General features: G+C 37.7%; 2 protein-coding genes across 2 annotated transcripts; one reads left to right on the top strand and one right to left on the bottom strand.

Annotated features, from left to right (window-relative positions):
* Positions 1–244: 244 nt before the first annotated feature.
* On the top strand, positions 245–20944 carry LOC140574227 (uncharacterized). Its single transcript, XM_072693983.1, has 12 exons — positions 245–277; positions 7290–7438; positions 7951–9058; positions 9737–9846; positions 12888–13041; positions 13254–13339; positions 14254–14370; positions 15158–15259; positions 15343–15459; positions 17122–17198; positions 19149–19214; positions 20462–20944. Exons 2-12 carry the CDS (start codon positions 7295–7297, stop codon positions 20535–20537), a joined length of 2157 nt encoding a protein of 718 aa, XP_072550084.1. The 5' UTR covers positions 245–277; positions 7290–7294; the 3' UTR covers positions 20538–20944.
* A 4500-nt stretch (positions 20945–25444) lies between these two features.
* kcnj2b (potassium inwardly rectifying channel subfamily J member 2b) lies at positions 25445–26758 on the bottom strand. Its single transcript, XM_072693172.1, has one exon. It carries the CDS (start codon positions 26756–26758, stop codon positions 25445–25447), a length of 1314 nt encoding a protein of 437 aa, XP_072549273.1.
* Between the last annotated feature and the right edge of the window lie 225 nt (positions 26759–26983).

Genomic DNA, 26983 nt, shown 5'->3' with positions numbered 1-26983 from the left:
TAGATGGCAATGTTTCAGGGTTGTCAAATCTGTGTTACCTTCTGGCTCTCTGTTTAGTTATAGTCAGAAATGATAATGTCCACATTTTCTGTACTTTGTGAATCCAAACGCAACTTTCCATCTCTTTATCTTTTTTCAGAGTTGAAAAAGTTACATTGCAGTGTGGCTCTTCTGTCTTCAGACCAGGGCTCAGCAAGCTGCCACTGTTGGGCCCTTGAGCAAGGCCCTTCACCCTCTCTGCTTCCCAGGCACTGGAGTTGGCTGCCCAACGCTCTGGGTGTGTGTGTGTTTACTACCACAGATGGGTAAAATGCGGAGGACACATTTAGCTGTACATAGTACTGTGACAGATATGTGCACCTTTACGTTTACCAGTTGCTCATCCTCTAGCTAATGCTACCTGCCGTGGACTAGTTGCCCACCTTCCATTGCTAACTATATTAAAGATTACAGTTACTTTTACTGCTCCTATTATTATTATTATTATTATTATTATTATTATTATTATTATGACCATTAACCATTATTATTCTTAACATTGACTTACGTGGTAGTAGGGTGATTTTTTTGATCATTTAAACATAGTTTTGGAGGGGAGGGGAGGAGGTGTCCAAATGTGTAAGATTTTCAAATTTCAAATTATGCATACCATCTCAGGCACTTGCAATGTATGTTTGGATTAAGCATGTTTCTTTACTAGATCCTCGAGGAAAGGACACACCATGTTCGCATGAGTAACATAGGTGTAACCCGAGGTTGGGGTTAAGTAAACCTCTTAGGTTAGCTGTAGTTAGTTGTAACCGACACTCACTCTCTTTGAATCTTGGTTCCTAGTAGTTCTTAGTGCTTGGCAAACTTGCCTGAGACTTGTCTGTATGATATAGATTCTGCCATGTATTTAATTACATAGTCAACACAGACATAATACATGCTAACACTTAGGATTATGAGTATACAAATACACAATATTAAGTTAAATGTAATACATTTGAAAAAGAGCACATTGAATTCAGGGTGAATTACACAAATATGGAAGCCTAATGAATACCTAGGTTTTATAACTTGTGTAGGTGTAAGTGTAGGTCTTACTAAAAAAAAAAAAGTCAATGAAACTAAGGATCAACCAGCTCTGATGGCATGTTATTAAAATCACATGACATCTAAAATGTTCAATCTTAGATTAGAGTGGAGCAATCTTCAAACAGGAATATCCCCAATGCAAAACATCCCGCATTAGACTAATTCACCCTACACGATTTACTTGTGGAAAATGGTTTCAATTGATTAAACTAGTCAAATGTTTCAAACTATTGAGATAACTGAAAACATTATAAAGAAAGCATATGCATTCAACTAATATTAAAGTTAATATCTCTTAAATGCAGCTGAACTCTAAGTTGAATATGAATGGTTGTCTATGGAATGTAACACTACAAAAAAAGTACTAAAACTAATAAAGAGCTGAGGGAGGTAAGAGAGATGTAAAAATTTGTACTTGTACAGGTATGAATAATACATATCCATATGTAGCCTGAGTATACATATATACACAGACTATTATGTACAGAAAATTACAGATGATATAAACATTTACAGAAAATGAACATCTGTACAGCTGTTCAAATAATCATAGTGCAAATGAGCAACATGTGGTTGGTTCCACTGTGGTTGAAGAGCACTACAGCTCTGGGGAAAAAGCTGTTGTGTTGTGTTGATTTTGATAGTCCTGAGTCTTCTACCAGAAGGGAACAGTGTCTGGAACAGGTGTTGTCCAGAATGAGCTCTTCCTTACCCCCCTGCTGGTGTAGATCTCCTGAAGCGTTGGCAGATTACAGTTGGCAGATTACAATGTCCTGGAGTTTGGTTCGTTCTTGGGAGGTGGAGGAACCAAACCAGATGGTTATGGATGATGTGAGGATGAACTCTCAATGATCACTGTGTAAAACTGGATTATCATGGTCTGCGGCAGGTTGAATTTCTTAAGCTGTTTTGAGAAGAACAGTCTTTGCTGTGCTTTCCTGGAGATAGAGACTGTGTTCCTTTCCTACCTTAAGTCAAGTCAAGTCAAATTTATTTGTATGGCGCTTTTTTACAATTGTTGTTGTCGTCACAAAGCAGCTTTACATAATTAGTAATTAGTAAAACACCATCTCTACAGATTGAATCAGAAGGTTGTGGTGCAAAATGTTGGCATAAGAACAGGAGTTAAAATGTTTAGCATATGCTGACACCTAGTGGACACAGTCCAAATTATTGTACCTTGGGGTTTGAAAAACCTTAATAAATAACATCTCTTTTCTTTTGGGTGTTTATTTGCAAACTTCAGTTTAAGTAAATTTACATTCCATGATAATAAGCTACAAACATGCTAATTTTATTTATTTACATGCTGTCTATATATCCAATATTCAGATTTTCACTGGTTTTCACTGGTTGTGTCATTACAATCAGGACACGCACAGTGTGTATCAGACATACATATTACAACACTAATGCAGGATTTTAAAGCAGTTGACATCCATAATCCACAAACCTGTCACTGAAATTAAATCAAAAACTTTTGTGTCAAGCAGGTACTTTGATAGTCTAATAGGTTATATCCAAAACCACATACCTGCTATAGTGTTATGCCTTGGGATACCAAGGCATAACACTCTATACTATAGCAGGTTTTCATTCCAACCAAGGAGACTTCATTGAAGAATGAGACCAACTGATCAAACCAGTGGAATCACTACTAACCCTTTATAATAATGGTCTCTGTAGCCAGTGTTACATAAACCTGCTTCTAATCATCTAATTGTCAAAAGCCTTTGTGTTGGATCAAATGCAGTGAGACAGGGAATTATTAAAACAAGACAATGCATCCTTAGGAGTTACCATAAATTCCATGTTACTATAAAGCAGTGATTCTCAAATTCAGTTCTGGGGACCCCATGCATGTTTTTTGTGTGCTGTAACACACTTGAGCCAGCACACATGCATAGTGTGTTATTTCCATAATGTTTTAAATCAGGAGTGCTTGATGCACCAAAGTGCATTTAGTGGTGCAGAGGTGCCACCAGACCTAATTTACTGGGGAATGTGCTCACACAGGAAAACAACGTCAACACAGGCCATATGAAAAATTTTAATCTTAATCTAGGACTATAAATATTTTGGCTGCAAACAAGCACTATGCGTCCCAAAGTGTCTGTGCCACTCAGGCCTTCAAAGGTTTTCAGTTTTCATAATGTCTACACGCACTTACTTTAAGTACAGAGCTAGCAGCTGGACATGAATACAAATACACACATGGACAAAATTGTGTGTACCCCTCGGTTAATAAAAGAAAAAACTACAATGGTCACAGAAATAACTTGAGTCTGAAAAAAGTAATAATAAATAAAAAGTCTATGAAAATGAACAAATGAAAATTCGACATTAATTTTGAACCATGCTCCAACAGAATTATTTCAAAAAAGTAAACTCATGAAACAGGCCTGGACAAAAATGATGGTGCCCCTGAAAATAATGTGACCAAAGGGACATGTTAAATTAAGGTGTGTCCACTAATTAGCATCACAGGTGTCTACAATCTTGTAATCAGTCAGTGGGCCTATATATAGGGCTACAGGTAGTCACTGTGCTGTTTGGTGACATGGTGTGTACCACACTCAACATAGACCAGAGGAAGCGAAGGAAAGAGTTGTCTCAGGATATTAGACAAGCATGTTAAAGGTAAAGGTTATAAGACCATCTCCAAGCAGCTTGATGTTCCTGTGACTACAGTTGCACATATTATTCAGATATTTAAGATCCATGGGACATGGATGTGACTGCAGGAGGAAAATTGATGACGAATCAAAGAGACGGATAATACGAATGGTAACAAAAGAGCCCAGAAAAAATTCTAAAGAGATTAAAAGGTGAACTTTGCCTAGGCACATCAGCTCTATGTTCACATACATATCAAGAAAATAACATTGTCCCTAATGTGAAACATGGAGGAGGCTCTGTTATTTTCTAGGGCTGCTTTGCTGAATCTGGCACAGGGTGTCTTGAGTCTGTGCAGGGTACAATGAATTCTCAAGACTATCAAGGGATTCTAGAGAGAAATGTGCTGTCCAGTGTCAGAAAGCTTGGTCTCAGTCGCAGGTCATGGGTCTTGCAACAGGATAATGACCCAAAACATTCTTTCATTAAACGAGGGCTTTCATCAATTTTGTCCATGTGTGTATCTAACAGCCATTGACCAGGTGAACTGGAGTGGTAGATGGACTGGACATATATTCAGAAATAATGAAGATTTGTAATTGGTGCGACATTGGAGCTTAGAGAATTCAAAAATTTTTACTTCTTTTTTTTCTTCCTCCCTTCTTTTATAGTCCATAGGCCAAGCAAAGGTCTGGTGCCTATTACCAGCATTTTCAGTAATTCTGATTTTTTTTTGAGTGGCATGCTTTCACATTGAGTGGCTTTCTTAAGGCCTACATCTTACCCATTTCATTTTAACAGTTTAGTTTTAAATTGAACATTTTGAATGATCTGTGCCTGTTTGGTGAGCACGGCCCCAGTAATGATGAACTATCATAACCAAAAGCCCAGCAAATCAAATGAGGTGTCATTTATGCATTAAAGCAGATTTCATTTTAAAATGAACACTTCTGTATTCTGTCAGGTTGTGACACCTGCATTAATCACTCTTCAATCAGGAAACATGGAGAGCTGTGAACAGTTTTGTTTGGGCAGTCTGGCTAAACTACAGTCTAAAAGGAGATACAACAAGATCTGGCCCGTGCATGGACACTTCATTTATCTCCTTAGATGGACGGACAGTTTTGGAACAAGGTGAATGGAACTGGAATACCTAGATATGTGTTTTATATTAGACAAAAGATATGTGATAAACTGTATAGATTGTGTTGACATTTTTTCCCCTGCGTAATTAAAGTGAAGCACATGCCCCAGTACATCTGTAGATCTGGTGACACCTTTGCACTGCCTATAGGAACCACTAAATGCACTTTTGCTAGTCTGGAACATGCTCTGAGATTAAATGGGAGGGTGGACTATTTTTTGGCTTTCCTGTCGCCTGCGCATGAAGCTGGACCGCCCGTTGGTGTGGTAAGTGATGGAAGAAGGGTGAAGACAGGGTGGATGTGGGTGCGATGTTTGTTTGACATGGAGTTGAACTGACAAACAGGATTATATAAGGGGGTTGAGGGTCAGGAGGAGTTCAGGGCATGGTGCATAACTCAAAGATACGCAAAGCATTGAGTCCCCTGAACTGAATCACTGTTTTATAATTTAAAAAAATGTATTTATAAAATAAAATATAGTAACTTCATTCTGCTGCTGAGGATACATTGTCCTGTGTCAGTAATTCCCTTACTACATCTTCCTACATTTCATCCAACACAAAGGGTTGATAATCAGATTTGAATGTTTGGTTTGTACCCTTAAACTAATTACATTAAGCATTTTGAGTGCTACTGACTGTGCAGTAATATATTCGATTAGGTGCATCTAGGCCATAATCATAAAGATCAGAGGTATAAGTGGTGGGAACTGTTCCTATGAGTTACGTAATAGTAATCAGGAATTCAGAACTTGCTTCTTGAAGACTGGTCTGAATGTCTTAGTGAGAAAAAAAAAAATCAAAAGAAAACAGGCAAGGAGGACATTTGTGACAAGGCGTGTAAGCCACCACTGTAACATGAAATCAACGCCGCAGCATTGTTAATATGTTCTTACCGTTAAGTGTATAAAAGAAGCGCACTTATATTTTACCGGCAGTTGGTTGAGCCGTGTGTCTAACGGAGAGTCCTATACAGCGCTGCTTTAGAGACGCACGCGGTGTGAAGCCTCTAAGACCGAGATTTCTCTCTGTTTCACAGACAGACAGCGGTTGAAGCACAGCAGCTGCAGACGAAATGATTTGATCTTTGGCCTTTGTGTGAATAGAGCTGCATACGGAAATTATTTAGTATGTCTCTATTAAGGACGCGGAAAAGTCCTTATCGTCTCTGACTCGAAAAACGGATAAAAAAGGTAGGTTGAAACAGGCCGTGATGCGACGATGTCTAGCAGCAGCTACTCTGCAACGTCACTTGGATGTATCGGCTAAACGCAGTTAAATTTGATCAAAATTAGCTAATAATCGCTTTGATTATTATGATATTATTTGATAATTTACACCGCTTTTTATGGGTTGGGCAGCACAAGTGACATTTAAGAGCTGCCATTCAGTGCCTCTTATATTATTTCGCTGCCAGCAGGGCTTTCGGTAACAGCATATCAAGCTAGATTCACCAGTTCAAAGCATTTGCCCATTTAGAGCAATAGTTTTTCGCCACGTATTTATTCGTGTGCATTGGCTTGGCGTGAGATGTGCATTTCACCACTCATTTTTATTTACTATTTAAAGTTATTTGTTAAAGAATCATGTAAAAATTATGTAAAAATACGTTCAAAATAAAATGAATAATAAAAAAATATAAAAATATGAAAAACGTATTTAATTATAAATAATAGTATAAATAAGTAATTATTAGAAAATAATGATATCTGTAAAATAGCTTTTATCAGGCAGCACATTCTAATGTTTAAAAATTATATATTTTGTGAGGTAGGTTTTTGACACAGTAAATGCTTCATATCAGTTTCTTGCTACAAACAGTTGCTTATGGCCCCTTAGCCACCAAGCTATCTAGCCTACATTATGCATTTAAAGCAGCATTATACAAAAAAAAATCTGGATCCCCCTACAGTCTGGAAATGTAATTCACACTTTGCGTGATCACTAAAGGATACGCCTTACACATGCATTTCAGGACGAGCTGAGATCTAGAGAACCATAAATGAATGTGAAAGAAGCATGTGGACATGGTCAAAATGTTACAGGATTTAATTGGAAGATGACTCTTACTTGCACAGCAATACTTAGTTCTTACAAGCATTATCTTGCAAGCGCTTTACATAGTGCAACATAAAGGTGCTGCTCTCTTTGTTACAGTTCACTGGAGCAAAAATTATTCTGAATCTGTTATTTTAAGCTGAAAAAAAAGCACAATCAGTCCAGAGACTTCACAAATGTTCTTTCTTTTTCTATTCCTGCTTACTAAAAATGCTGTTGGGGTAGGTAAAAATGATCAGGTTTTGGTAAGCACAGCCACTGTAATCTTGATGTATCATAAAGCAAAAAGCACATCATGACACAATGGTGTCATAAATGCATTAAAAATATATTGTTTTAAATAAACACTACATTCTGTCAGTTAGTAAGCTGAATTCTTCTCTTTTTGAAGGAAACATGGAGAGCTATGAACAGTTTTGTTTGCGCAGTCTGGCTAAACTACAGTCTCAAAGGACATACGACAAGAACTGTCTCACATCTGGCCCGTGCATGGACTCTTCTTTTATCTGCTTCTGTGGAAGGACAGTTCTGTCACCAGTGGTGAGTACAATTAATTAGGGCCATATTCTCTGACCCAGACTAAGCCTAAGCGTTACAAGAACTCCCATGTGTATTTTAACCAGTGGCTGGTCTCTTCATTTATAACATTTTAAATACGCTAGATGTAAAACCCAATAAACTTAAGCGTTCCAAATACAATTTCCCTCATGTTTGTATTCATTTAAGATTCAGTCAAGATTTACACCCCAGTAGTATTATTTTAGCATGCTTTTAATGATTTGTTTTTAAATATTCGAAAATAAAGCTCAAAGCTCAAAGCTCAAATAAAGCTTGAAAAATAAATCATTGTAGTACTCTTAAACCAGCCATCAATAAGCAAGTTATTAGAAAAGTCATTCCAACAGGAAATAGGACATAATGGTAGAAAATAACATCTTGTTCTGTTCATTTGAAAATGCTCCATTGCTGTAGTAATACTGTGGGAACATTGTTGCCTGGTAAAAGCTTGAATACATTGGATTTAATTGAACTGCTTCTTTATGTATGTCTAGCTGAGTGAGAAGCAACGCAAAGAGATGGCTCAATACCAACAGAGAGCTACAAAGTTGGAATCCGATAGGCAGACTCGGTATCAGAAGAACCTTTTAAATCAGGCCCAGAAGATTTTGAACAACAGAGTGAATGTCATTGTTATGCCTCACTCTACAAAGTCATCAAACAACACTGGAGACGTGTTGACTAGTATTGAGCAAGAATTGAACAAGAAACATGGAGTGGAAATGGGGAAGGAAGATGAGAGTGTGAATGAAGGAATAAGCCTACAGAGCCTGCTGCGGAGGTCACGGGAGTACATTGAGAAAGAACAAAGTTGGAGAGGGTCAAAGGATAGCAGCAAATCACCCGTGTCTGTGCCTACAGAGAGTCTCTTGGGTAAAGAAATCGAGAATGGTAGTCCTGTGGATGAGGCTCATAGTAATTCATCAAGCTGCATCCAGTACCACAGTCCCTTCAGCCCAGTCCAACCCAAGACTCCGACTTTGCAGAAGCCCAAACCAGCAATTGATCCCATACTTGGTTTTGACTCTTTATCTGGATGCCCTCCACACAGTCTGCTAAACACAGAGGCAAGTCTAAGTCCTAGGCCCCATCGTGGCCGCCCCCGCCCTGTGTCGGCTTGTAACTTTCTTTTCTCATATTCTGGCAGCCCCAGAGAGCCAGGAATCACAACTAAGGGGAGGTCTCCAGATGGCATTGAGAGAAGGCTGTTGGAAGAGGAAGGAATAAGCGGAAGCAGACGAGCCAGCCATTCTGGCTCTAGCCTGGTGAATGAGCAAGGTGGCATTATGAGTACACTAGAGACAGGACATGACATCCCAGAGACTAGTTTCCGGAGGCGGTGTCACACCCTGGATAGTAATCTTGGTCCACCTCATCAGAGTCCTTCTATAGACAGAAGCCAAGAGAGACTTCCTCGCTTTATGGCAGGTGTTTCTCAGAGGACGCCTCCTCGCCGCTCTCCCCCGGCCCAACTCAATGCAACCTTTACACTGGCTAGCCCTGCAAGCCCTACATCATCAGTGCTGAGACCTAACCTGAACCCAGACTTCTCAATTTGCCATAACAGCATTGTCAATACAATACTGGATGAGAAGAGGACAGGTAAGCTAAGGAGAGATGGCAAATACACAATATGTTCAAAAGTATCTCTTTTAATTAGTGAATTCTTTAAGGTGCACCTATTGCCATTCAGTGTGCAAACATAGACATTCAATTGTGCACACACAGCTTGTAAAATCTGTCAATGGAAAAGTATCACCAACAGAATGGTAAGCTCTGTAGCAACTGCATATAAGACTAAGGTTACCAAGCCCAATGCCAAGCACCAAGGTATAAAACCCCTTCTGGACAATTTACATTTGGTCTACATTGGTTAGTTCAGGTGTAGGATTGTAATTGGATATTTTTGACCAGCAGTATTTCATATTAATATATACTTATAAAAGATAATCCTTTATCAGTCCCACAGTGGGGAAAGTCACAGTGTCACAGCAGCAAAGGGATAGCAAGACATTCACATGCAAAACGGAGATAAATTACCAATATATACACAATATAAATAAATAATAGAACTCAAAAACAATATTATTTACAGATTATTTACAGACAATTGCAAATTAACCCTTAATTGCAAATGTCTGTGTGTGGGGGGGAGGGGTGGAAAAATATATAAAAATACTCTTAGTATTATTAGTGTTTCTATATATTTAAGCAGTTATTTGTGTTATTTGTGTAATATGTTTATATTGTGTAATGTCAAGTGTGTTGCACCTCTTTCAGATGAGGTGCAGTGGCGAGTACAGGTGCTCGGGGAGATGCAGAGATGTTTGAATGAAGAGCAGCATGCTTTTCAGCTTATGGCTGAACAGGAGAGAGAGCACCTTCAAAAGGTCAGAGTCTGGAACTACATCTAGAGATCTTTTATTAGGACATTTCAGAAGCAACAAGGAATGGGTCAAGTTTTTCTTACATGACACATTGTGTAAGGGGTAGCTCTAGGGCAAGGCCTCCACCTGCCACCAGGGGGAGGCCCAGAGTCACGCCAGCCAGTAATTAAGCCCGACTCACAACACCTGGGAAAAAGGCTATATAAGCACTCTGATCCAGTTGCCCCACGGATGGATTTTTGACTCTGGTTGAGTGCGTGTGTCAGCCATATTCCCGAGATGAAGGCTGAGTGGATGGCACTCTCCTTGTGTTTCTCCTGTGTTTGTTTCCCTCTGTCTGAACCCCAAGTTTTTCCCTCAAGTTCCCTGTGTCTGTGCAGTGTGTGTGTCTGTGTGTGTGTGTGCACGTGTTAGCACACATACACTCGTTTAGCAGAGGAAGGCAGGAGTGTCTGCCTTCCCTAGTATCTGTGTGTGTGTGTGTGTACAAAGGGAGGCAGGAGAACTCCTCAGTTCCCTTGTTTCTTTCGAGAGATCCTTTTGCCTTTAGTTTTCATTTTCCTCAAACTTGTGGAGGTAGCCAGCGTTCTCCCCTGGCAGCCTTTGTTAGCCTTGTTTTCCACCCGTTATTAAACCCACCCCTTTTAAGTTTCGTTCGTTGGCTGTTTTCATAACTGCCGCTTTGGTGAAGTATTTTGGTGAAGTATTTTCGTTTCCATTTTGCCTGCTTTTAGATTAAGTGCTCTGCACTTTGGGTCGTTGGTCACATGATCGTGGTAGCTCACTTAGTAGCGCGGCGGCCCGCCAACACGGTGGCCTGGGTTCCAACTCGCTGTAGGTGAGTCAAGTCATGGACCCAGCAGAGCCATTTAATCTATAGCTGGTAAAAGTCGCTCTAGCTCAGGGGGCGACTGTGGGGAGGCATGAGCAGGCCCTGCAGCAGATTCTTTCTCAGCTGCAGGATCTGACAAATCTAGTAGCCCAACACACTAGCCAGCACACTCCGGAACCTCCCCAGGAGGAGGCTGCCGCTGCCCAAGCAGCCGTGGTTCCTTGTGCTGAGCCCTCCCTACCAGCCCCAGAGCGCTATGCTGGTGGACCAGGAGTTCACTGGCTTTCGAGCTGCAACCATCCCGCTTTCTGTCTGAGCGTGCTAAGGTGGCATACATCATCTCTCTCCTCACCGGTAGGGCATTAGCCTGGGCCACCCCGGTGTGGGAGCACCAACCCCACGTATGTGCCTCTGCGGCCCGCTTTGCGGCTGCACTGTCGCAAACTTTTGACCTTCCGCTCCGTGGAGAAGAGGCGGGGTCCCGCCTCCTGCGCCTGCATTAGGGAAAAAGGTTGGTGGCTGATTATTAAGCTGGCCCAAAGAGTGGATAGCTGCCTTGAGGAGAGGTGTAGGGCGTGGGGTGCCAGAGCCTCCCGAGCTCCTCGGGGCCCACCTGCTGTCTCAGGCTCTTTTTGGGGGTTAGAGGAGCCTCCCGGCAGTAGGGCCCAGTCCATGCAGCTGGGACACACTCGTCTGCCGCGGCTGCAGGATCACTGGGCATCTCCGCGCTGCTTGCCCAGAACTCTCGGGTAAATGCCAATGTCCATCAGGGGAGGGGAGACCACTGACAGACTTGTTGTGTCTCCCTCGGGCCCAGGGGGTGTTTCTCAATACCACGCTAGTGTCGGGGTTGGTTGACGTCCGCCTGCCTGCCTTTTTGGACTCGGGAGCCTTGACCCATAGCGGGTCACTGGATCACTGGAGCCCAGGGTGGCATCCCACCAAACTCACCCTCTCACGCTGCGAGTTGGTCCTCACAGACAGTGATAGTGTTTTTCATTATCAGCACTCCTGACTTGCAGTTGGTGCTGGGTTTCCCTTGGCTCCAGTGTCATAACATAAGTCTGTCGGTCCTCCTGCCTCAAGACCCCTAGGGCTACTGTGGGTACTGACACCAGTCCCGAAGGTTTTGACTCCTCACAAGTCCCAAAGGAGTACTGGGACCTTCTGGAGGTGTTTAGTAAATGGCAGGCCCAGTGGTAGGTACAGCAAAACCACTTCACCGCACAGTGCTTCAATTTATTACTATAAAATTACTGTCATGTTATAACAGGTTGCTAGGAACAGTATTAACAGTATCATACTGATAAGAACACTTGTTACTGATAAGAACATTTTGTTCTGAATACATGATATAACTGTTATCATACTTTTACTGTATGATATTGTGAATTAACTGTTAATTACTGTTTTTGAAGGATATGCTGTTAAAATTTTGAGTTGCTGTAGTTGTCAGTGTCATGATGGGTTAGGTCAGACACAGAGACACAGAGGTGGACCAATGGACCAAATCTCCATGCATAAGATAAGATCACCAAAAAACGAAAAAAAGATTATAAAAATAAAAATATTTGCTTTTCCTAAAAATAACAGCCATTAACAGCCAATTAATATCCATTTCTTACACACATATCCCACCAGACAGTGTCTATTTGCTTGCACGTCGGTGTGCAAACATTTGGGTGGACACCTAAAATGATTTTAAAAAGATTGTATGTATGAAGTATAAATGTATGCAGGTATGAATTAAATGCATTTTATTAGGGGTTCAAGCACAGGAGGTGCTGGAATCTAGTTGTATTTGCTTGGATTCGCCATTGTGTTTGTTATTATTTTTATTATTACAGATTATTCTTTTCTTACTTTCTTACTTAAATTGCTGCTTGTGGCTATAAATATTTTGTTTATTATTGTGTAATGAAATTGTGCTACGTCTAAGATGTGGCCTCATACTTTATTTCCATTATTGTTATTGATATTATGGCATGGGGGCATAATATATGTTTTGTATATTTTATATAATTAACTTTATTTAGTCACCCACTGCGGACAAATCAAAATTTAGCAAAATCTCCAAGAACAACGTGTCCAACTCACAGAGCAGCTTCTCAGGCAGCTGTCCAAAAATGTCAATATTAAGCTAAATATATGCCATTGCGTCCTTCTTCCCACAGTTATATTTTGTATTTGCTTATGTCTGTGTGTTGTCCAGGAGCTAGACGAGAAAGAGAGATGGCTAAGGGATCAGGGTGGTATGTGTGGGGAGTTGAGAGGTGAATGGAAGGCAGCCAGTGAGTGTTACACCCCACTTAGCACCTCATGCCCCATAAGCCCAGCTGAGATCTCACCTGGAACGCCTAGCATGGGTACTCCCAATAAAATAATTGCTTAAATTGTTTATTTAATTTTAATTTGTTTATTTAATTTAAAAGATGTTTAAGTGAACTGTTGTTTAAATGAGCTGTTGCATATTACAATTTGCTAACTCACATAGTTGTATCAGAGTAGCATTATCGATTATGGAAATTAACTGCCAGTAATGTTTGTATTTCTCTCCATTGATGCTATTCTGCTTCAGGTGGCATAACACCATCTATCCCGCCTCCTGTTTACTTATGGGGGCCGAACCGGGGTGTGAACAAATCTAGAAGCAGACTGAGCCAAGTATGTGAATATATATATATCCACATGTTTCTGTATGTATCCACATTTCTTTTCAATTTTACATCATGTGTAAGATTTTTAGATCACATGTCATTAACCCTCTGGAGTCCACGAATGCACCGGTGTGCCAAACTTGATTTTCTCCATGTTTCTATTAATATCTTTGCGATAATACAGCAGATAATACAGAAATGCAGTCCAAACATTTCCTGAATCTGCAGAGCCCACCCTTTTGATATCTTAATGCCAGATCGTACATGACTCCTGGAGTAACAAGCTTGTGAAGACAAGTCAAGTATCTGCCTCTCGCCCTGTTTAACTGGTGAATTTGTATAACAGTCATGTGTCATTGGCGGATTTATGCTTCCATCTAAGGTTTTGTGTTAAACTGACCAATGGATCCTCAAACTTGTCTTCTGCCTCTTGCAGTTTATATACGATCTTATTCTTAAGTTCCGCTAATTTTGGAACTCTGGTAAACCCATTTTAAACACCAAAAAAAATTGTCCACAAGTTAAGGTGTGTCTTCACTAGAAATATGAAGAATTTCTAAAATCAGACTTTAAATTTTCAGGTTTAACCCTAGTCCGATTATCGCTTCATTCAGTGCTCTAGGTCACATGGTGTGTCATTATGGAGAGACCTGAGACATCCTAAACATTTTAATATACAATGAGTGGGTATTATCTCATATGCAAGTGCCTTTAAAGGTGAATTTAGGAAGATATGCAAACATTTAGAAAACCGTAGACTCCGGAGGTTTAACAGGGTCCTTTGTACATTGCTTAAATAATGCACATAGTTCACGTAACAGAAAATAGAAAATTGTCAAAACATAACATATTGGTGCCACATACTACTGATACTAAATGTGTTTAAATATGCTCACTCAGATTTCTTTATTGTTTGTGAAGGTTTTAAGCCTAGGGCAGCAGAAGGCAATGTGTCATCTCAGTGCTATAGTGCGAGGTTTTCTTACACGCCAACTCCTGAAGACGGAAAAAGTCAAACACCTGCGTCAAACAGTAAAGGTGACACTGTCCAATATTTATATACCTGTATACTAAGGTTCATAAACCTCAGTGGTAGCCGTAATGTGCAAAATGTGAGCCACTAGTTTTCTTCTGTCAGTTGACAGTATACTACAGATATACTGATATCAGGGTAACAGGCTAGTGCTCTGTGTTTTAGATTGTTAAAAAAATACCATTAAAACATCAGTGACTTTTATTGTCATAAAAAACATGGTACAATTTTTATATTTAATATACATATATAGTATAAATCAGTCAATAAGTTTTTTTTTTTCAATAAGTTGAAAAGCCAGGATACAGGCTAGAAACTATATGAAGCCTGCACAAAAAACCCCCAGCAAAAACAGAAAGGAAAATGGCCAGCTATGCATACCTTATGTATTATGTTATGATTCTACAAATAATTGACTGCTTTGTGAAGACTTGCTGGTATTATTGGCCCACCACTGAAGTTCTGCTATAGGCACATATATTTACAACGCATTTAAACCAGAATGTCATTTTGTTTAGCTGGGAAGTAATCTCTAATGCATTCAGTGATGTTGAGATATGAACCTGTCTTTTTTTGTCTGCTTCTAAGGGGTTCTCAATCAGCCACACATTCTTTTAGGTCCACAGTGTAAGTCATTTCTTCACAGGGGAAGGATAGACAGAAACTGTGTGGTGATTTTATGTTCTGACTTGATTTTATCCTCTCTCTCAAAGACAAAAGTGCTGGACAAAGTCTTGACTGTATGGAAAAAAAAATACTTCTTAGTTTGACTGTGTGTGTGTTCCTTTACAGGACACACAAGAGTTTATCTCTTCTTTTCATAAAGAAGCACCACAGAAAAGAAGCACTCTCTCAGAGCAGGACCTGTCTTTGCAGGAAAGAGTCAGAGCGCAGGTAAGCAAAATTAGAAGCAAGTACCATTAGAAGCAGCTTTGTGAAATCTTTGTGACTGTGTGTTTTCTATGTGTCTCTTGCAGCTGCGTGCAGCACTGTTTGACATTCATGATATATTTTTTGAAATATCTCTGGATGAACGGCTGGCTCTGCTTCAGCAGGAAAGAGAGCTTCGCACAGAGAGGAAACTCAGAGAGATGGTACCTGTAGAAACAATCCTTTACATGTTGCATTTCCACATTGGTCAGTCACTGTCTGTCCATTATTTATAACATTCTTGTGAAAAGGTTGGTGTGCTAAAATGATTTATGGGACAATGCAAAATAAGTTACACCAGGTCTGATACCATTCATTTTAGTCAAGACATTCTTCTACATTACAACTGCAATGTTTTAACTAAGAGTTGTCATTTGAGTTGTCAATTGTTGCTATGATTTTTAGCAGCATGAGACATTGAGTATTAAGTAGTAAGCATGCTTGCTTGGTTCTCATTGTTCCATAGGGGTCTCACAATATTTATACATATGTGTTTATAGGTTTGTTAAAGTTGCAGTAAGGTCCATATCTATAAGGGGAGTGACATATATTTTTTTTGTCATTTTGCCATTTTGTACATCACCTCAGTGGATGATTCTCTGATCAGCTACTTTAGTCTACTTTACTTCCAGGCTTTTTGATAGTTTCTGCTATCTCTATCTCTATCTGTTTATTTTATTGACATCTCTTTGGACTGCATATTACCAAATGCAAATTCAATTAGCCAGATTGTTTATCTCCTTAATTAAATATGAAACAATAAGGGAACAGTCCAAATCACTTTGTGAAACGTCATGAGTTAATTGTCCACTTATTTTTGAGCCTGGCTGTACATTTTAAATGTTTTATGCACTGGTTAAACCTCTTTATTATTGCTGAAAGTCAGTCACTTCAATCTTGATTGCTTCATTTTAGATCCACTAAGGTGGTGTACAGAGGTAACACTTTGCAAATTACAACACTGTTCAAATATTTAATGGACTGTGTATCAGAAATTGGTATCTTGTGATCTGAGTGACTGTACAGTCACAGTATACAATTGTAATTTTGCTGTTATTTACTGTTAATGTAGTTCAGTAATGAATTAAGAAGGTAAAGTAGCTGGTAGTCAGTAATGTACTGCAATTTCATAGTGAAATATTTTAGAATGTGGATATAGTCATTCCATAAATAACACTGGCTATTCGATGTGTCATTAGAAAAATAATATTGTAATGTTTGTTAGAATACAGCATTAGAAATTAAATGTGATAAGTATTACGCATGCTGGAAAAGCCACATCACCCTAAATACTAAATAATCATAATATTGTTAATTGTTTGTTGTAATTGTTAATAACAACAAATGTCAAATAATAGAATAAAATAACAGAACAACATAAATATGCAATAAATATTAAGGCATACAGGGAATATATGATATACTGATGTTATCGCATAAACTCGCAAAAACTGTATACTTTTCATGGTAATTTAAAAAAGCTGGAGAACATCAGCTATAACAGATGGACAAACCTTTTAAAAGAGCATATTGCCCTTGTCCTTGCCTACCTATTTCAGCAGCATCTTTAACAAAACAATAGATACCTGACCATAGATACCATGTCAGGTTTTCATATGAGATGTCGGTGTGTAACTGTAACAGAGAAAAACTTTCAGTGTTTTGGATATTGTTTTTTCAGTTTTAACTGTAAATTTTAAATATTTTAAAATTAAAAATGTATATTTCAAATGCCTATTTAAATATGCTAATATGCTAAATACTAAATCTTATACTTAATTCATATTTATCAGCATCACCAACTGAACAAGTCTCTTGATCTACAGGAAAAAGCCAAAAGTCCCAAGGAGAAGATAAGTTTGTCTGCTGCAACCCAGAAAGTTCTAGACCGGAAAAAACAAAGGTGAGGAGAGATCTTACGCTTTTTTAAAAATCTTGCTTTCAGTTATACAGTGGTTGTGTCTTACACCTGGCATTAATATATATTTTGTATCCGTATAGAATCTGGATATCCTTTGACTGGATTCTGTTTACACTAGTTGTTCAAATGCATCCCCAGTGTGACCAGATAAGATTCAGTTTCACTTTCCATAGAGCAACCCATACAACAGTCTTACTCTCTGTAAACAGCGATTTCTGATCACAATTCTCCTGCCCCAGTTTAGAGTAACAGCGCAGGTTCTACGGTGGAAAAATAGATGACAATTCCTATAACGGCTCTATCAGAAATAGCGACTGATTTAAACTGCAAGGGAACAAGCTCTGCAGTACTGCTCTCATTTACCGGTAAATAAGCATGAGCATGAGCACACACACACTGCGAGGGAGAGAGACACAGTAACTATTGCACATATTAACGTTTCTTCGACGGACATATTTCCGCTTGCCATGGCGGAATCTGGTCACAGGAAACACATTCTGTTTGCACTTGTATTAAATGTGGACGAGATCAGTCTCTGATCACCAGAGAATGTGGTTTGAGTGATCCGATGGTAATCCGATCACAGTGTGTCTTGTGGATGTTCACACCTGGCTCTTCATGCGGACAGGTAAAATCTGAATATGATCTGATCGTACATACATGTATTTTTAAAAATACTGCTTCCCACACTTCTGATTCAAACATTTATATGTTTGAATGCTTTTAAAATACATTAATAATCTACCGATAATGTTGTTCTGTGTTTCAGAGAAGTAATTCATCTCCTAGTTTAATGTTAAAACAGATGTTGAGTTACTGTCCGTTTTATGGTCTGTGGTCTGGTGTGTTATCTCAGAAGAGGCTGAGTCACCTGACTAGAGGACCCTGCAAAGCTCAGAGACACACAGGCATAGGCAGTGATGCAATTCAACCCAAAAGTGTTTATTTACACATAATTGCACCAATCATACCCGAAACACTACTTCCCTAGACCTGCGTCTCTAGTATGAGTCTCTGTGGTGGCCCTTGCTCCGTGGCTGGGAGGTTAGCGTCCTGTCTACTGGCTTTCTCTGCTAAGCCAGTAGTGTTTTTTTTAGCAACAACAATGTTAATGGTTTTAAAAGCCTGGGTTCTCTCTCAGGTGCATTATGTCAAACAGATACTAGATGTATCTCAAAATCAATGTCTGTGGTGTTGTAGGCAGCAAAAATTGTCTCTGTTTAAAATAATAAACCAGAAAGCAAACCCAGGCTCTATAAAAACATGTTAATGTCCCAAATGTAGTCAGTCAGCCAAGACATGGTTGATGCCCAAAGGTGGTTTCTTTAGTTTTGCTTTGAAGCTACAAAGTAAGTTTAAAGTAATAAGTAATAAAACCGTATAGCCACCAGACAGCATTGATGCTATTTTTTTTCCAGTGCCTCTCAGAGTATGTATGTGAGTAGCTTATTAGTTGGTGATTTTCTGTTCCTCTAGTCAATAATTAAGGATTTGTATAATTATTTAATGTGTGTTAATTGTATATTGGAAGAGCAGAATGTGTAGGTGATGCTGGGTTACTAAGTATCTGTGTTGTATTCACTTGACTGTATTTGTTTCTCTAAAACTCTAAAGTGCATTTAGTCCCAGTGTTATTTTATAAATCTTTGTGTATTAGTATTAGTGTCAGAAATGGTATTATAACTGAAATATACCAGGTATCAGTTACACACATACAGTGGAAATTAAATACATTTAAATGAAGATAAAGCAATAAAAAAGAACTAAAGACATAGATAATTTGCATAAAATCAGCACTTATTTAAATTAGCTTTACTATCGGCAAAATACTATTTAATAATACTATTAAAAATATACTATTTAAATAATGTTTATTATTGGCAAAATTGATATTTTATTGTGATTGCTACTACTTTTCTACAATCTCTTTAGAGTGGGTGAGTCTCCAGGACAGACCAGAAGGATGCAACAGAAGCCCAAAAGCCCTCTTACAAACAGGTGAAAGCTGAACAGACACAAGGGTCTGTAGTACAGTAACAGTGGTTTCATGTTTTAACTTCTAGATGCTTGTCTAATTGTTCAGTTATAGAAATCATAATTAGTATAAAATGACAATATTACAAATTCTGTCTTCAAACTTTGTAAAGTAGCAGCTTTATCGATATATTGATGCACAACTCCCAGTAACACAAAAACACAAAGGTCATACAGTTGATATTCACTCTTAAATACTGTATATCTAACAGTAACCATAAGATACAGCTAGCCTTAGATTAATATGTAATTTTATTTTATGAATGATTATTATTGATTATTTAGTTATTAAATTATTAGGTTTGTTCTGAAATAACTTTTTATCCTCAACATCTAGATCATAGTATTCTATTAATTATGTTCACCAATATCTTCATTTCAAATTCATTGAGGTGTGCACAATAACAAAATTGTTGTGCAAATACTTAAGAACCAGACTGTCAATTTGTCTTGGTTGTATGCTGTTTTGAAACCAAATGTCTTCATTAAATGATAATAAGTTGAATTAAAACATAATTAAGTAAATAATAAATAAATAACTTTGTTAATTTAAACTAAAGTCACAGCTCAAAGTAAACACTGTGGTTTATGTATGTTGCACAAAGAAAATGAGATATAAAAGTTCGACATGCATTTTAAAGGAGCATGATTCTGTTTTTCCAAACGCATTTTTATGTTTTTCCATTACTTTTCCATTCCCTGAAGATGTTGATCAAGTTGTCAGTTACTTACTTAGTTTTCGTTACCCATTTATGGTATTGACTGCGGCATGCTGCAAATGTTAGCAGCAGGAAATTGCGGGGGACTTGTTTTTTAGGCTATCAAACACTATACACTTTTTCTCTTTTATATCTATTTTGTGTTTTACAAGGTGCTTGTTTAGGTTCAAAGTGTTTCCATGATCAGCTTTGCACTTCGAATAACAAAAATTGCAGAGAGCGCTGTCTGCGTCAAGTTTAGTAGTATGTAATTCTGCCTGTATACTTAAAAGTACCAACTTACTCAACCCAACAAATAACTAAACAAGATATTTAATAAACATGACACAAAGCCACTTGTCCTTCCCGGTTTGTCTGGCCAATTCTCTCCCAATATCTACACCCACCCACAGTTTATTAATTCCCATTGAATTTCAATACACCTCAATTAAGCATCAGTACAATTACATATTCAATTAAAAAATAAAAGTTTCTCTGTTTGTATTTTAAAAGGAGTTTGCAGAGGAAGACTACACAGGACAGAGTGAAGCGCTCGGACTGCCTGAAAAAGCAGCATTCTCTTGGTTAAGGTGGTATGTCTAGCTTACCGAACTGGATTGGTACAGCTCATAGACTTACTACTGAATCACTTTCAAGATTCTTGATAAGAAGTTATATTTTTCTGCTAAGTGTGGCTGAATCACATTATTTAGCTGGGTAAACTTGTGACCAGGAAACTGACTTAAACCTGTGTAGCACTGTTTTGTTTTTTGTTTTTTTTGATTGATTGTATTAAAAGAAACTAGATAAATCAGTAGTTCAGTAGAGCTCAGTAGAGAGTTCAGTTTTTGTATGTATGTATATGTGGACTATCCTCGAAACTATCAAACATGCCTTCTAACATTGCATGAATGCACTGTCTATGTAAAGCAAATGTATCATTGAAAATGAATATAATTATAAAATTAAATTTGAATTCAAAGGCTTTTCAAACAATGTGTTGTGTTATTTCTTTGAAGGAGAGAAGTTACCAAAGAAAGTTAAAGTTAACACTTGACTGTTTCTTTGATGAAAAAAAGAAACAGTAAATTCCCCATTATTTATAAAGCTTTACAGGGTAGCAGTACTCGTAACATTTTAAACTATAGGTTTATTGTTCTGTTATTAATCATAATGCAGAAACCTTTGGATTATTTGGTAACAGGTTTACATATTTTGTTGTCCCACAGGGTTCTATTGTAGGGTTAGATAAGAGGCACAGATTTGCTTTTCCTTTGTCTCAGATGTTCATGTACACAAATGTCATGATTTAATTGTAAGCTATGGCAGCCTTAACTTTAAGGATTCTGTCAGTTCTATTATAATCGGCTATCTGCATGTACATGTGTTTACAGTTCCTGCATTTAATAAGTAAGAAGAGTTTTCTATGCAGCTGTTGGCTGTGAGTACCATGACATTGTAAGTAAAAGATAGAGAGTAACTTGGTTGAAAAAAAAAACAAGCATCACTTACTCTTAAGTGAGATATCCTTGTGTTTACTGAGACACATATGAGTTTATTTCCTGCAAATTCATTTTTTGTAGCTTTTGTTTCTGTTGTTACAATGAAACCAGGGTTGCTTATTTGACATGTCACTCATATGGTCCTTTCTGTCAAAGTGTATGCAACATGCCATTTGGCTTGAGAAACTGTCCTTCTTGTAGAAAACTGCTCTCACTCCACAAAAAAAGCAAACATTTTCATTAGCTTTAATGTGATTTATTAGAAAAATAGACAAAAAACATGATACATTAGCAGCAATTTTCCTAATTGACATATGATGAACAGTACTTAATTTATGATATTTATAGATTACATTTATCTACATTTATAGTGTACAGATCTAAATGCTCTTAATGTACTATATCATCACTGTCACAACAAAACCAGAACTCCAGAATATCATACAATAAATAAATGTTCTAACTAAGTCATCCAGTTAGGTTTTTATATGACAGTGATCATACATGTTTTAATAGAATTTGCATTTGTACCAATATTTTGCTCCCTAAATCTGTCTAAAAAAACCCCCACAAAACCTTTTTTTGTTCTCTTCTTCCATTGGTCTAGTGGTAGCTATGGTTGTTTAGCAGGTAGTGCTTTTTCTTGTTCAGGTTCCCTCTTAAACATTTTGTCCTTTGCAGTTCCCTGACATTTAAAACACAGATAAAGCACACAATGAAAATTCAGCAATGAATACACAATGTTCACATGTATAATGCTTAAGTCAGTGCATGAAAAAGTAACAAAAAAAACTCCATTCTACTTTTTCTGTATTTGCTGCACTAAGCCTATCAAGTGCTAATGCTCTCCTTTGTTTCTAGAGGACACTGTGGCACAAAATGTGTTGACAGCTGATGACCATAAAAATCCTTAGCTCAGAGGACATTTAACTCTGTAATGTGGAAAAAACCCTGGGGCTAAAGCCAGGCTTTGTGTCCAACCAAATCAAATCCACTTGTTACATTTTCTGCCTAATCAATTCTCTATTTGTTTTCAGAGGCCTGGATCATATATCCAGATTCATTGAGTGGATTTAAATTTGAAAAAAGCAGCAATTTAAAAGGAAAGAGTGAACTGATGCATTAAACAATATATGTATAACAAAAACATAGTAAATGGTTATCATCAGAACATTTACTGGTCTATGGGCAATATGATCCTGACACCAATGCAGTTTTTTCAACAGAATACATTTTGAAAGATGCAGAGGCATGGCATCAAAAAAGGATCATGGTGGGGGGATTTTACATGAAACATCCAGTGTGGATTTGTAAGATGAATATTTCACTGATGCGTTTCAAATGCAAGCCAGTCATTTTCTTCTCGGAAGTCTAAGCAGGCATTGTTCTTTGTCAATAGTCTAGTCCAGCATTTGTTGATGTTTGATGCAGGCCAATTGTGTGAACTGATACTCAAATATTAGACCTCTCTTTAGATCATGAAAGCATAAAACATTGCCAGTCAAAAATAATTACTCAAATGAATTTTATCAGTTAGCCATTTAGTCGGTTAGTGTTTCATAACATTTTCTAAAATGAACAGCTTTCCACACATTCTTCACTGTTGTCCACACACCGCCTATAGTCTTTACCATTTTATTTTGCCCACATCTCAACACAGTCCCATACGTTCCCGGCCATGACATCTCTTAAACTTCACTCCTTAACACACTCCATCATTTGATGAGTGGTATGGCATCTTGTCTTGTATCAAGTGGTATATAAAGTAATTTCTTTCTAGTTATTATTTCTAGATTCCTTGAAACACATTCAAAACAGCTGTTAAACAGCATAGTAAGTTACATATCTTTACATATATCATATTAAACAGTTACTCACAAAAGGATGATTAACAGGACCCAAACATTATTACATTGGAAAACATATTGATTTTTCCATCATTACATTTTCTCCAAATGTCCAAATCATCTCAACAAAGGTCAAATCTCAATAAAAAATATATCACAATATATAACACTTAAAAAACAAACAAACAATAAAGCTAGACTAAGGCTAACACTGCTAAGGTGTATTATACAATGATCTCTGTAAGATTATACATGGTCATTGTTTTAGTTCCTGTTCAACAAGATTGTGAAAATAATTACACCACTGATCATTTAAATACATTAAGGTATGCAACAGTAAAGGTCTGCCCTTAAAGCAAACGTTCATTAATCCTTTCATTAAGGATTAAGATAAGTTCATTAAGACTATGTTGTGAATTTGATGGAAAGTTATTGCTGTGCAAGAAACTTTTTTTCAGAGTAAAAACATATTTAGTTTTTCTGTCATTATTTAAGAGAATTATATTATTGATTATTATGATTATATCAGTAGACTTGAGACTTAAGTCTTATAGCACGGTGACTTTTTATCAATAATTTATGAATAGTTCCAGAGGAAGATGGCTCCCTCTTATGAGGCTCGGGTTCTTTGGGTTTCTTACACCAATTTTAAAGGAGTTTTTCCTTTCTACTGTCTCCTTTGGCTTGCTCACCAGGGATTTCTATGTTTATATTTTATGTTTTGTTTATCTCTTGTCGTATCATTGGATGTAAAGCTGCTGATGTGATAATGTCAGTTGCAAAAAGTGCTATACAAATAAATTAAATTTGATTTGATTTGAAGCTGATAATACAACATGTAAAGCAACTGTAAATGTAATAATTGCATAACTTACTATGCAATGAAATACATAATTACACAACTGCATTTAAATAAAATGCTTATAAGTCTTCTGAGGATTTAAATGCAAGTGAGTTTGCTATCTTCTCCATTTTACTGTCTTTAAGAAGTAGAAATCCAAGAAACATAAATTTAGTAGCACTGTTTTGTACAATATACGATTAAATACACTCTACTAAAACACTCATCCTTAACAATTCCCCCCTGTTTTTAAGAAACTATACATTTCTTTTACTTACAACACTGATGTAATAATCCATAATAACTAGTCAAAGCAAGCTACATGACAAATATGGGGGAAAAGTTAAGAGACCCGCTCATTAACAGAAAATTCATATACATGCATGTACTATAAGTTCAGTATGTCCCTTTCTTATTTTAAAGAAAAGAATATGTAGTGTACCAGCAATGTCCTTTTTGTTTACAAATATAGAAAAAAGCTAATAAAATTTATGTTTTTTTAAGAGTTATAATGTCTTATTATCCATGTGCATCATTACCAATGCGGCCCTGTCACACACTTTAACTAGCACTAAAAATATGTATCACTATTGTCATATTAAAGACCTTGTAATCTTGTAATTTGTTTCAGTTTTCTTTTATTTAAATGCCAGCCATTGACACCACATAAACAAAGAATAGGCTAATATATATATATATATATATATATATATATATATATATATATATATATTCCAGAATTAAACTGCAAAATTATGTAGTTTAACAAGAACACAAATACAATTTCTAAATAACATTAGCATGAACATGAACATGAACAATGGAGTTAGGATTTAGTTTTTATTTTTCCTATAAAGTTTCCATTTCAGAGACAAGGTTATTTTGACAGCAACAATACCCTACTACTATATGCAGTTGTATTAAAGTGTTTGAGCACCAATATTTTATAGATTTTTGTATTGTTTTATGAAAAGAAGTAAATGCAACATCTGCAGCATAAACAACCACGGATCAAAAGACGTACACAGGGCCTCTTCCCATGCCACAATTACTATTGTAAATGTTTAATATTTTAAAGTTAATGAAATCTAAAAATAAAATGAAGAAACTGCATTAACATGAGAATAAAACTATGTTCATATACTTTTTTGCAGATTGTATCTTCTTTTCCCATTAAAAAACAGAAAATCATTTGGCCAAGAGTGTCCCAAGAGTTTTGTATACAACTGTATGTAATATATCCTGTGTTCTTGTTTATTTCTTTGGCCTTCTAGCATATTTACAACAGACCACTATACTCCAATGATCATATTTCAGATTCTCTTCTAAGTGGTCTGGCCTCCAGAAGTACTGTTTCCTGACTGGACGCTGTTTCTGAGACTAGGTCAGTGTTTGGGTCTGCCGCACTCTCACTGAATAGGTCATTCTTAACTTCCTCACATTCTTCCTCATCATCAATGTCTTCTTTGTCCATTAGTGCTATTTCATTCTCATAACAAAATGAGTTGGATGCAGAAAGGATGTACTTTTTCTCTGCAAGATCTCTGGCACTACATTGTGGAGTGTTGGGAACCTCATAAGTGTTTTCAAACCTTGCATAGTCCACTGTGTAGTGATTTTTCTCCTGAGAGAGAACAGTCTCAAACCGGTGGCCCCACAAAATCTCGCTTGCTAAATAAGAGCTGCGACACTGTGTGGTCATGGCTGTAGCTTCTACCATACCTTCCAGAATAACCACTATTTCAAATTCTGAGTTTTCCAACTCCTGCTTGCTCATGTCATAGAGCGGACTGTCTTCATCAATCTCATGAATGATAGTGATGGGGGACACCAAAAATATCCGGTCAATACCAGTGTCAAACCCAACATCAATGTCCATCTGATCCAGGGGTATATATTCTCCCTCAACAGTGGTGCGAGACTTGAGGAGCTGTGCACGAACATGAGCTTCCACTAGATGGCTTTTTCGCAAGTTTCCCACTCTCCACATTAGGCACAATTTAGTGTCCCTCATGGCGATTGTAGCATAATGGCTAAAGACCAGTGTCTCATTCCTTTTCTTGGGCTTAGCCATCTTTGCCATGACTGCACCGATGATGAACGCATCAATGATGCATCCCAAAATGCTCTGGAAGACGACCATGAAGACTGCAATAGGGCAGTCCTCAGTTATGTAGCGGTAACCATAACCGATGGTTGTCTGGGTCTCCACGGAGAACAAGAAGGCTGCTGTGAAGCTGTCAACATTTGAAACGCATATCTGTTCTTCATTTTCTAAGTCTCCATATGACAATGCGACTAGCCAAAACACAAAACCAAAAAGCAACCAAGAGAGGAGGAAGGACAGGCAGAAGATAACCAGCATCCAACGCCAACGAATGTCCACACATGTTGTGAAAATGTCTGCAAGGTAACGCTGACTCTTCTCACTCATGTTTATAAACTGCACATTGCAGTGTCCATTTTTGTTCACAAAGCGGCTTTGTGTTTGATGATGTGTGTGCACCTTGCCCCCAGCATTACCATTACCATAACCATTAGGCACGCCAATAGTAGCCAGCTTCATTCCATCTTCTTCCGAGGACACAATGCTGTAGCGGTGGGCTCGCACGCTTCCCATCACTTCCAACTGAGATGACTGGACCACGTCTGCTTTGGAAAACAGTCTGAGTTTTTGGAGCAAGCGTTGGAGAAACAGTTTTAAACTCTTTCAAGAACCAACTCACAGAAAAAAAAAAACGTAGTGTGAACTCTTGGAACGACGGAAGACAGTGGTGGTGCTATTTAGCTTTTCCACAGAGGCAATACATTGGCATGAGCTGCCCAGTTGGGAAAACCGCTTCAT

This window comes from Salminus brasiliensis, chromosome 12, assembly GCF_030463535.1.
Source record: "Salminus brasiliensis chromosome 12, fSalBra1.hap2, whole genome shotgun sequence".
In the NCBI taxonomy this organism is placed as follows: domain Eukaryota; kingdom Metazoa; phylum Chordata; class Actinopteri; order Characiformes; family Bryconidae; genus Salminus; species Salminus brasiliensis.
The sequence above is the reverse complement of the archived record's forward strand: the minus strand, read 5'-3'. Positions and strand labels throughout refer to the sequence as shown.

Bases quoted from the DNA above. Each gene is read 5' to 3' on its own strand.
- LOC140574227 (XM_072693983.1), top strand. From the start codon at position 7,295: ATGGAGAGCTATGAACAGTTTTGTTTGCGCAGTCTGGCTAAACTACAG. The intron at 15,460-17,121 runs GTACCTGTAGAA...CTTGATCTACAG, and splicing joins AGAGGAAACTCAGAGAGATG to GAAAAAGCCAAAAGTCCCAA. The intron at 19,215-20,461 runs GTGAAAGCTGAA...GTATTTTAAAAG, and splicing joins AAAAGCCCTCTTACAAACAG to GAGTTTGCAGAGGAAGACTA.
- kcnj2b (XM_072693172.1), bottom strand. From the start codon at position 26,758: ATGGGAAGCGTGCGAGCCCACCGCTACAGCATTGTGTCCTCGGAAGAA.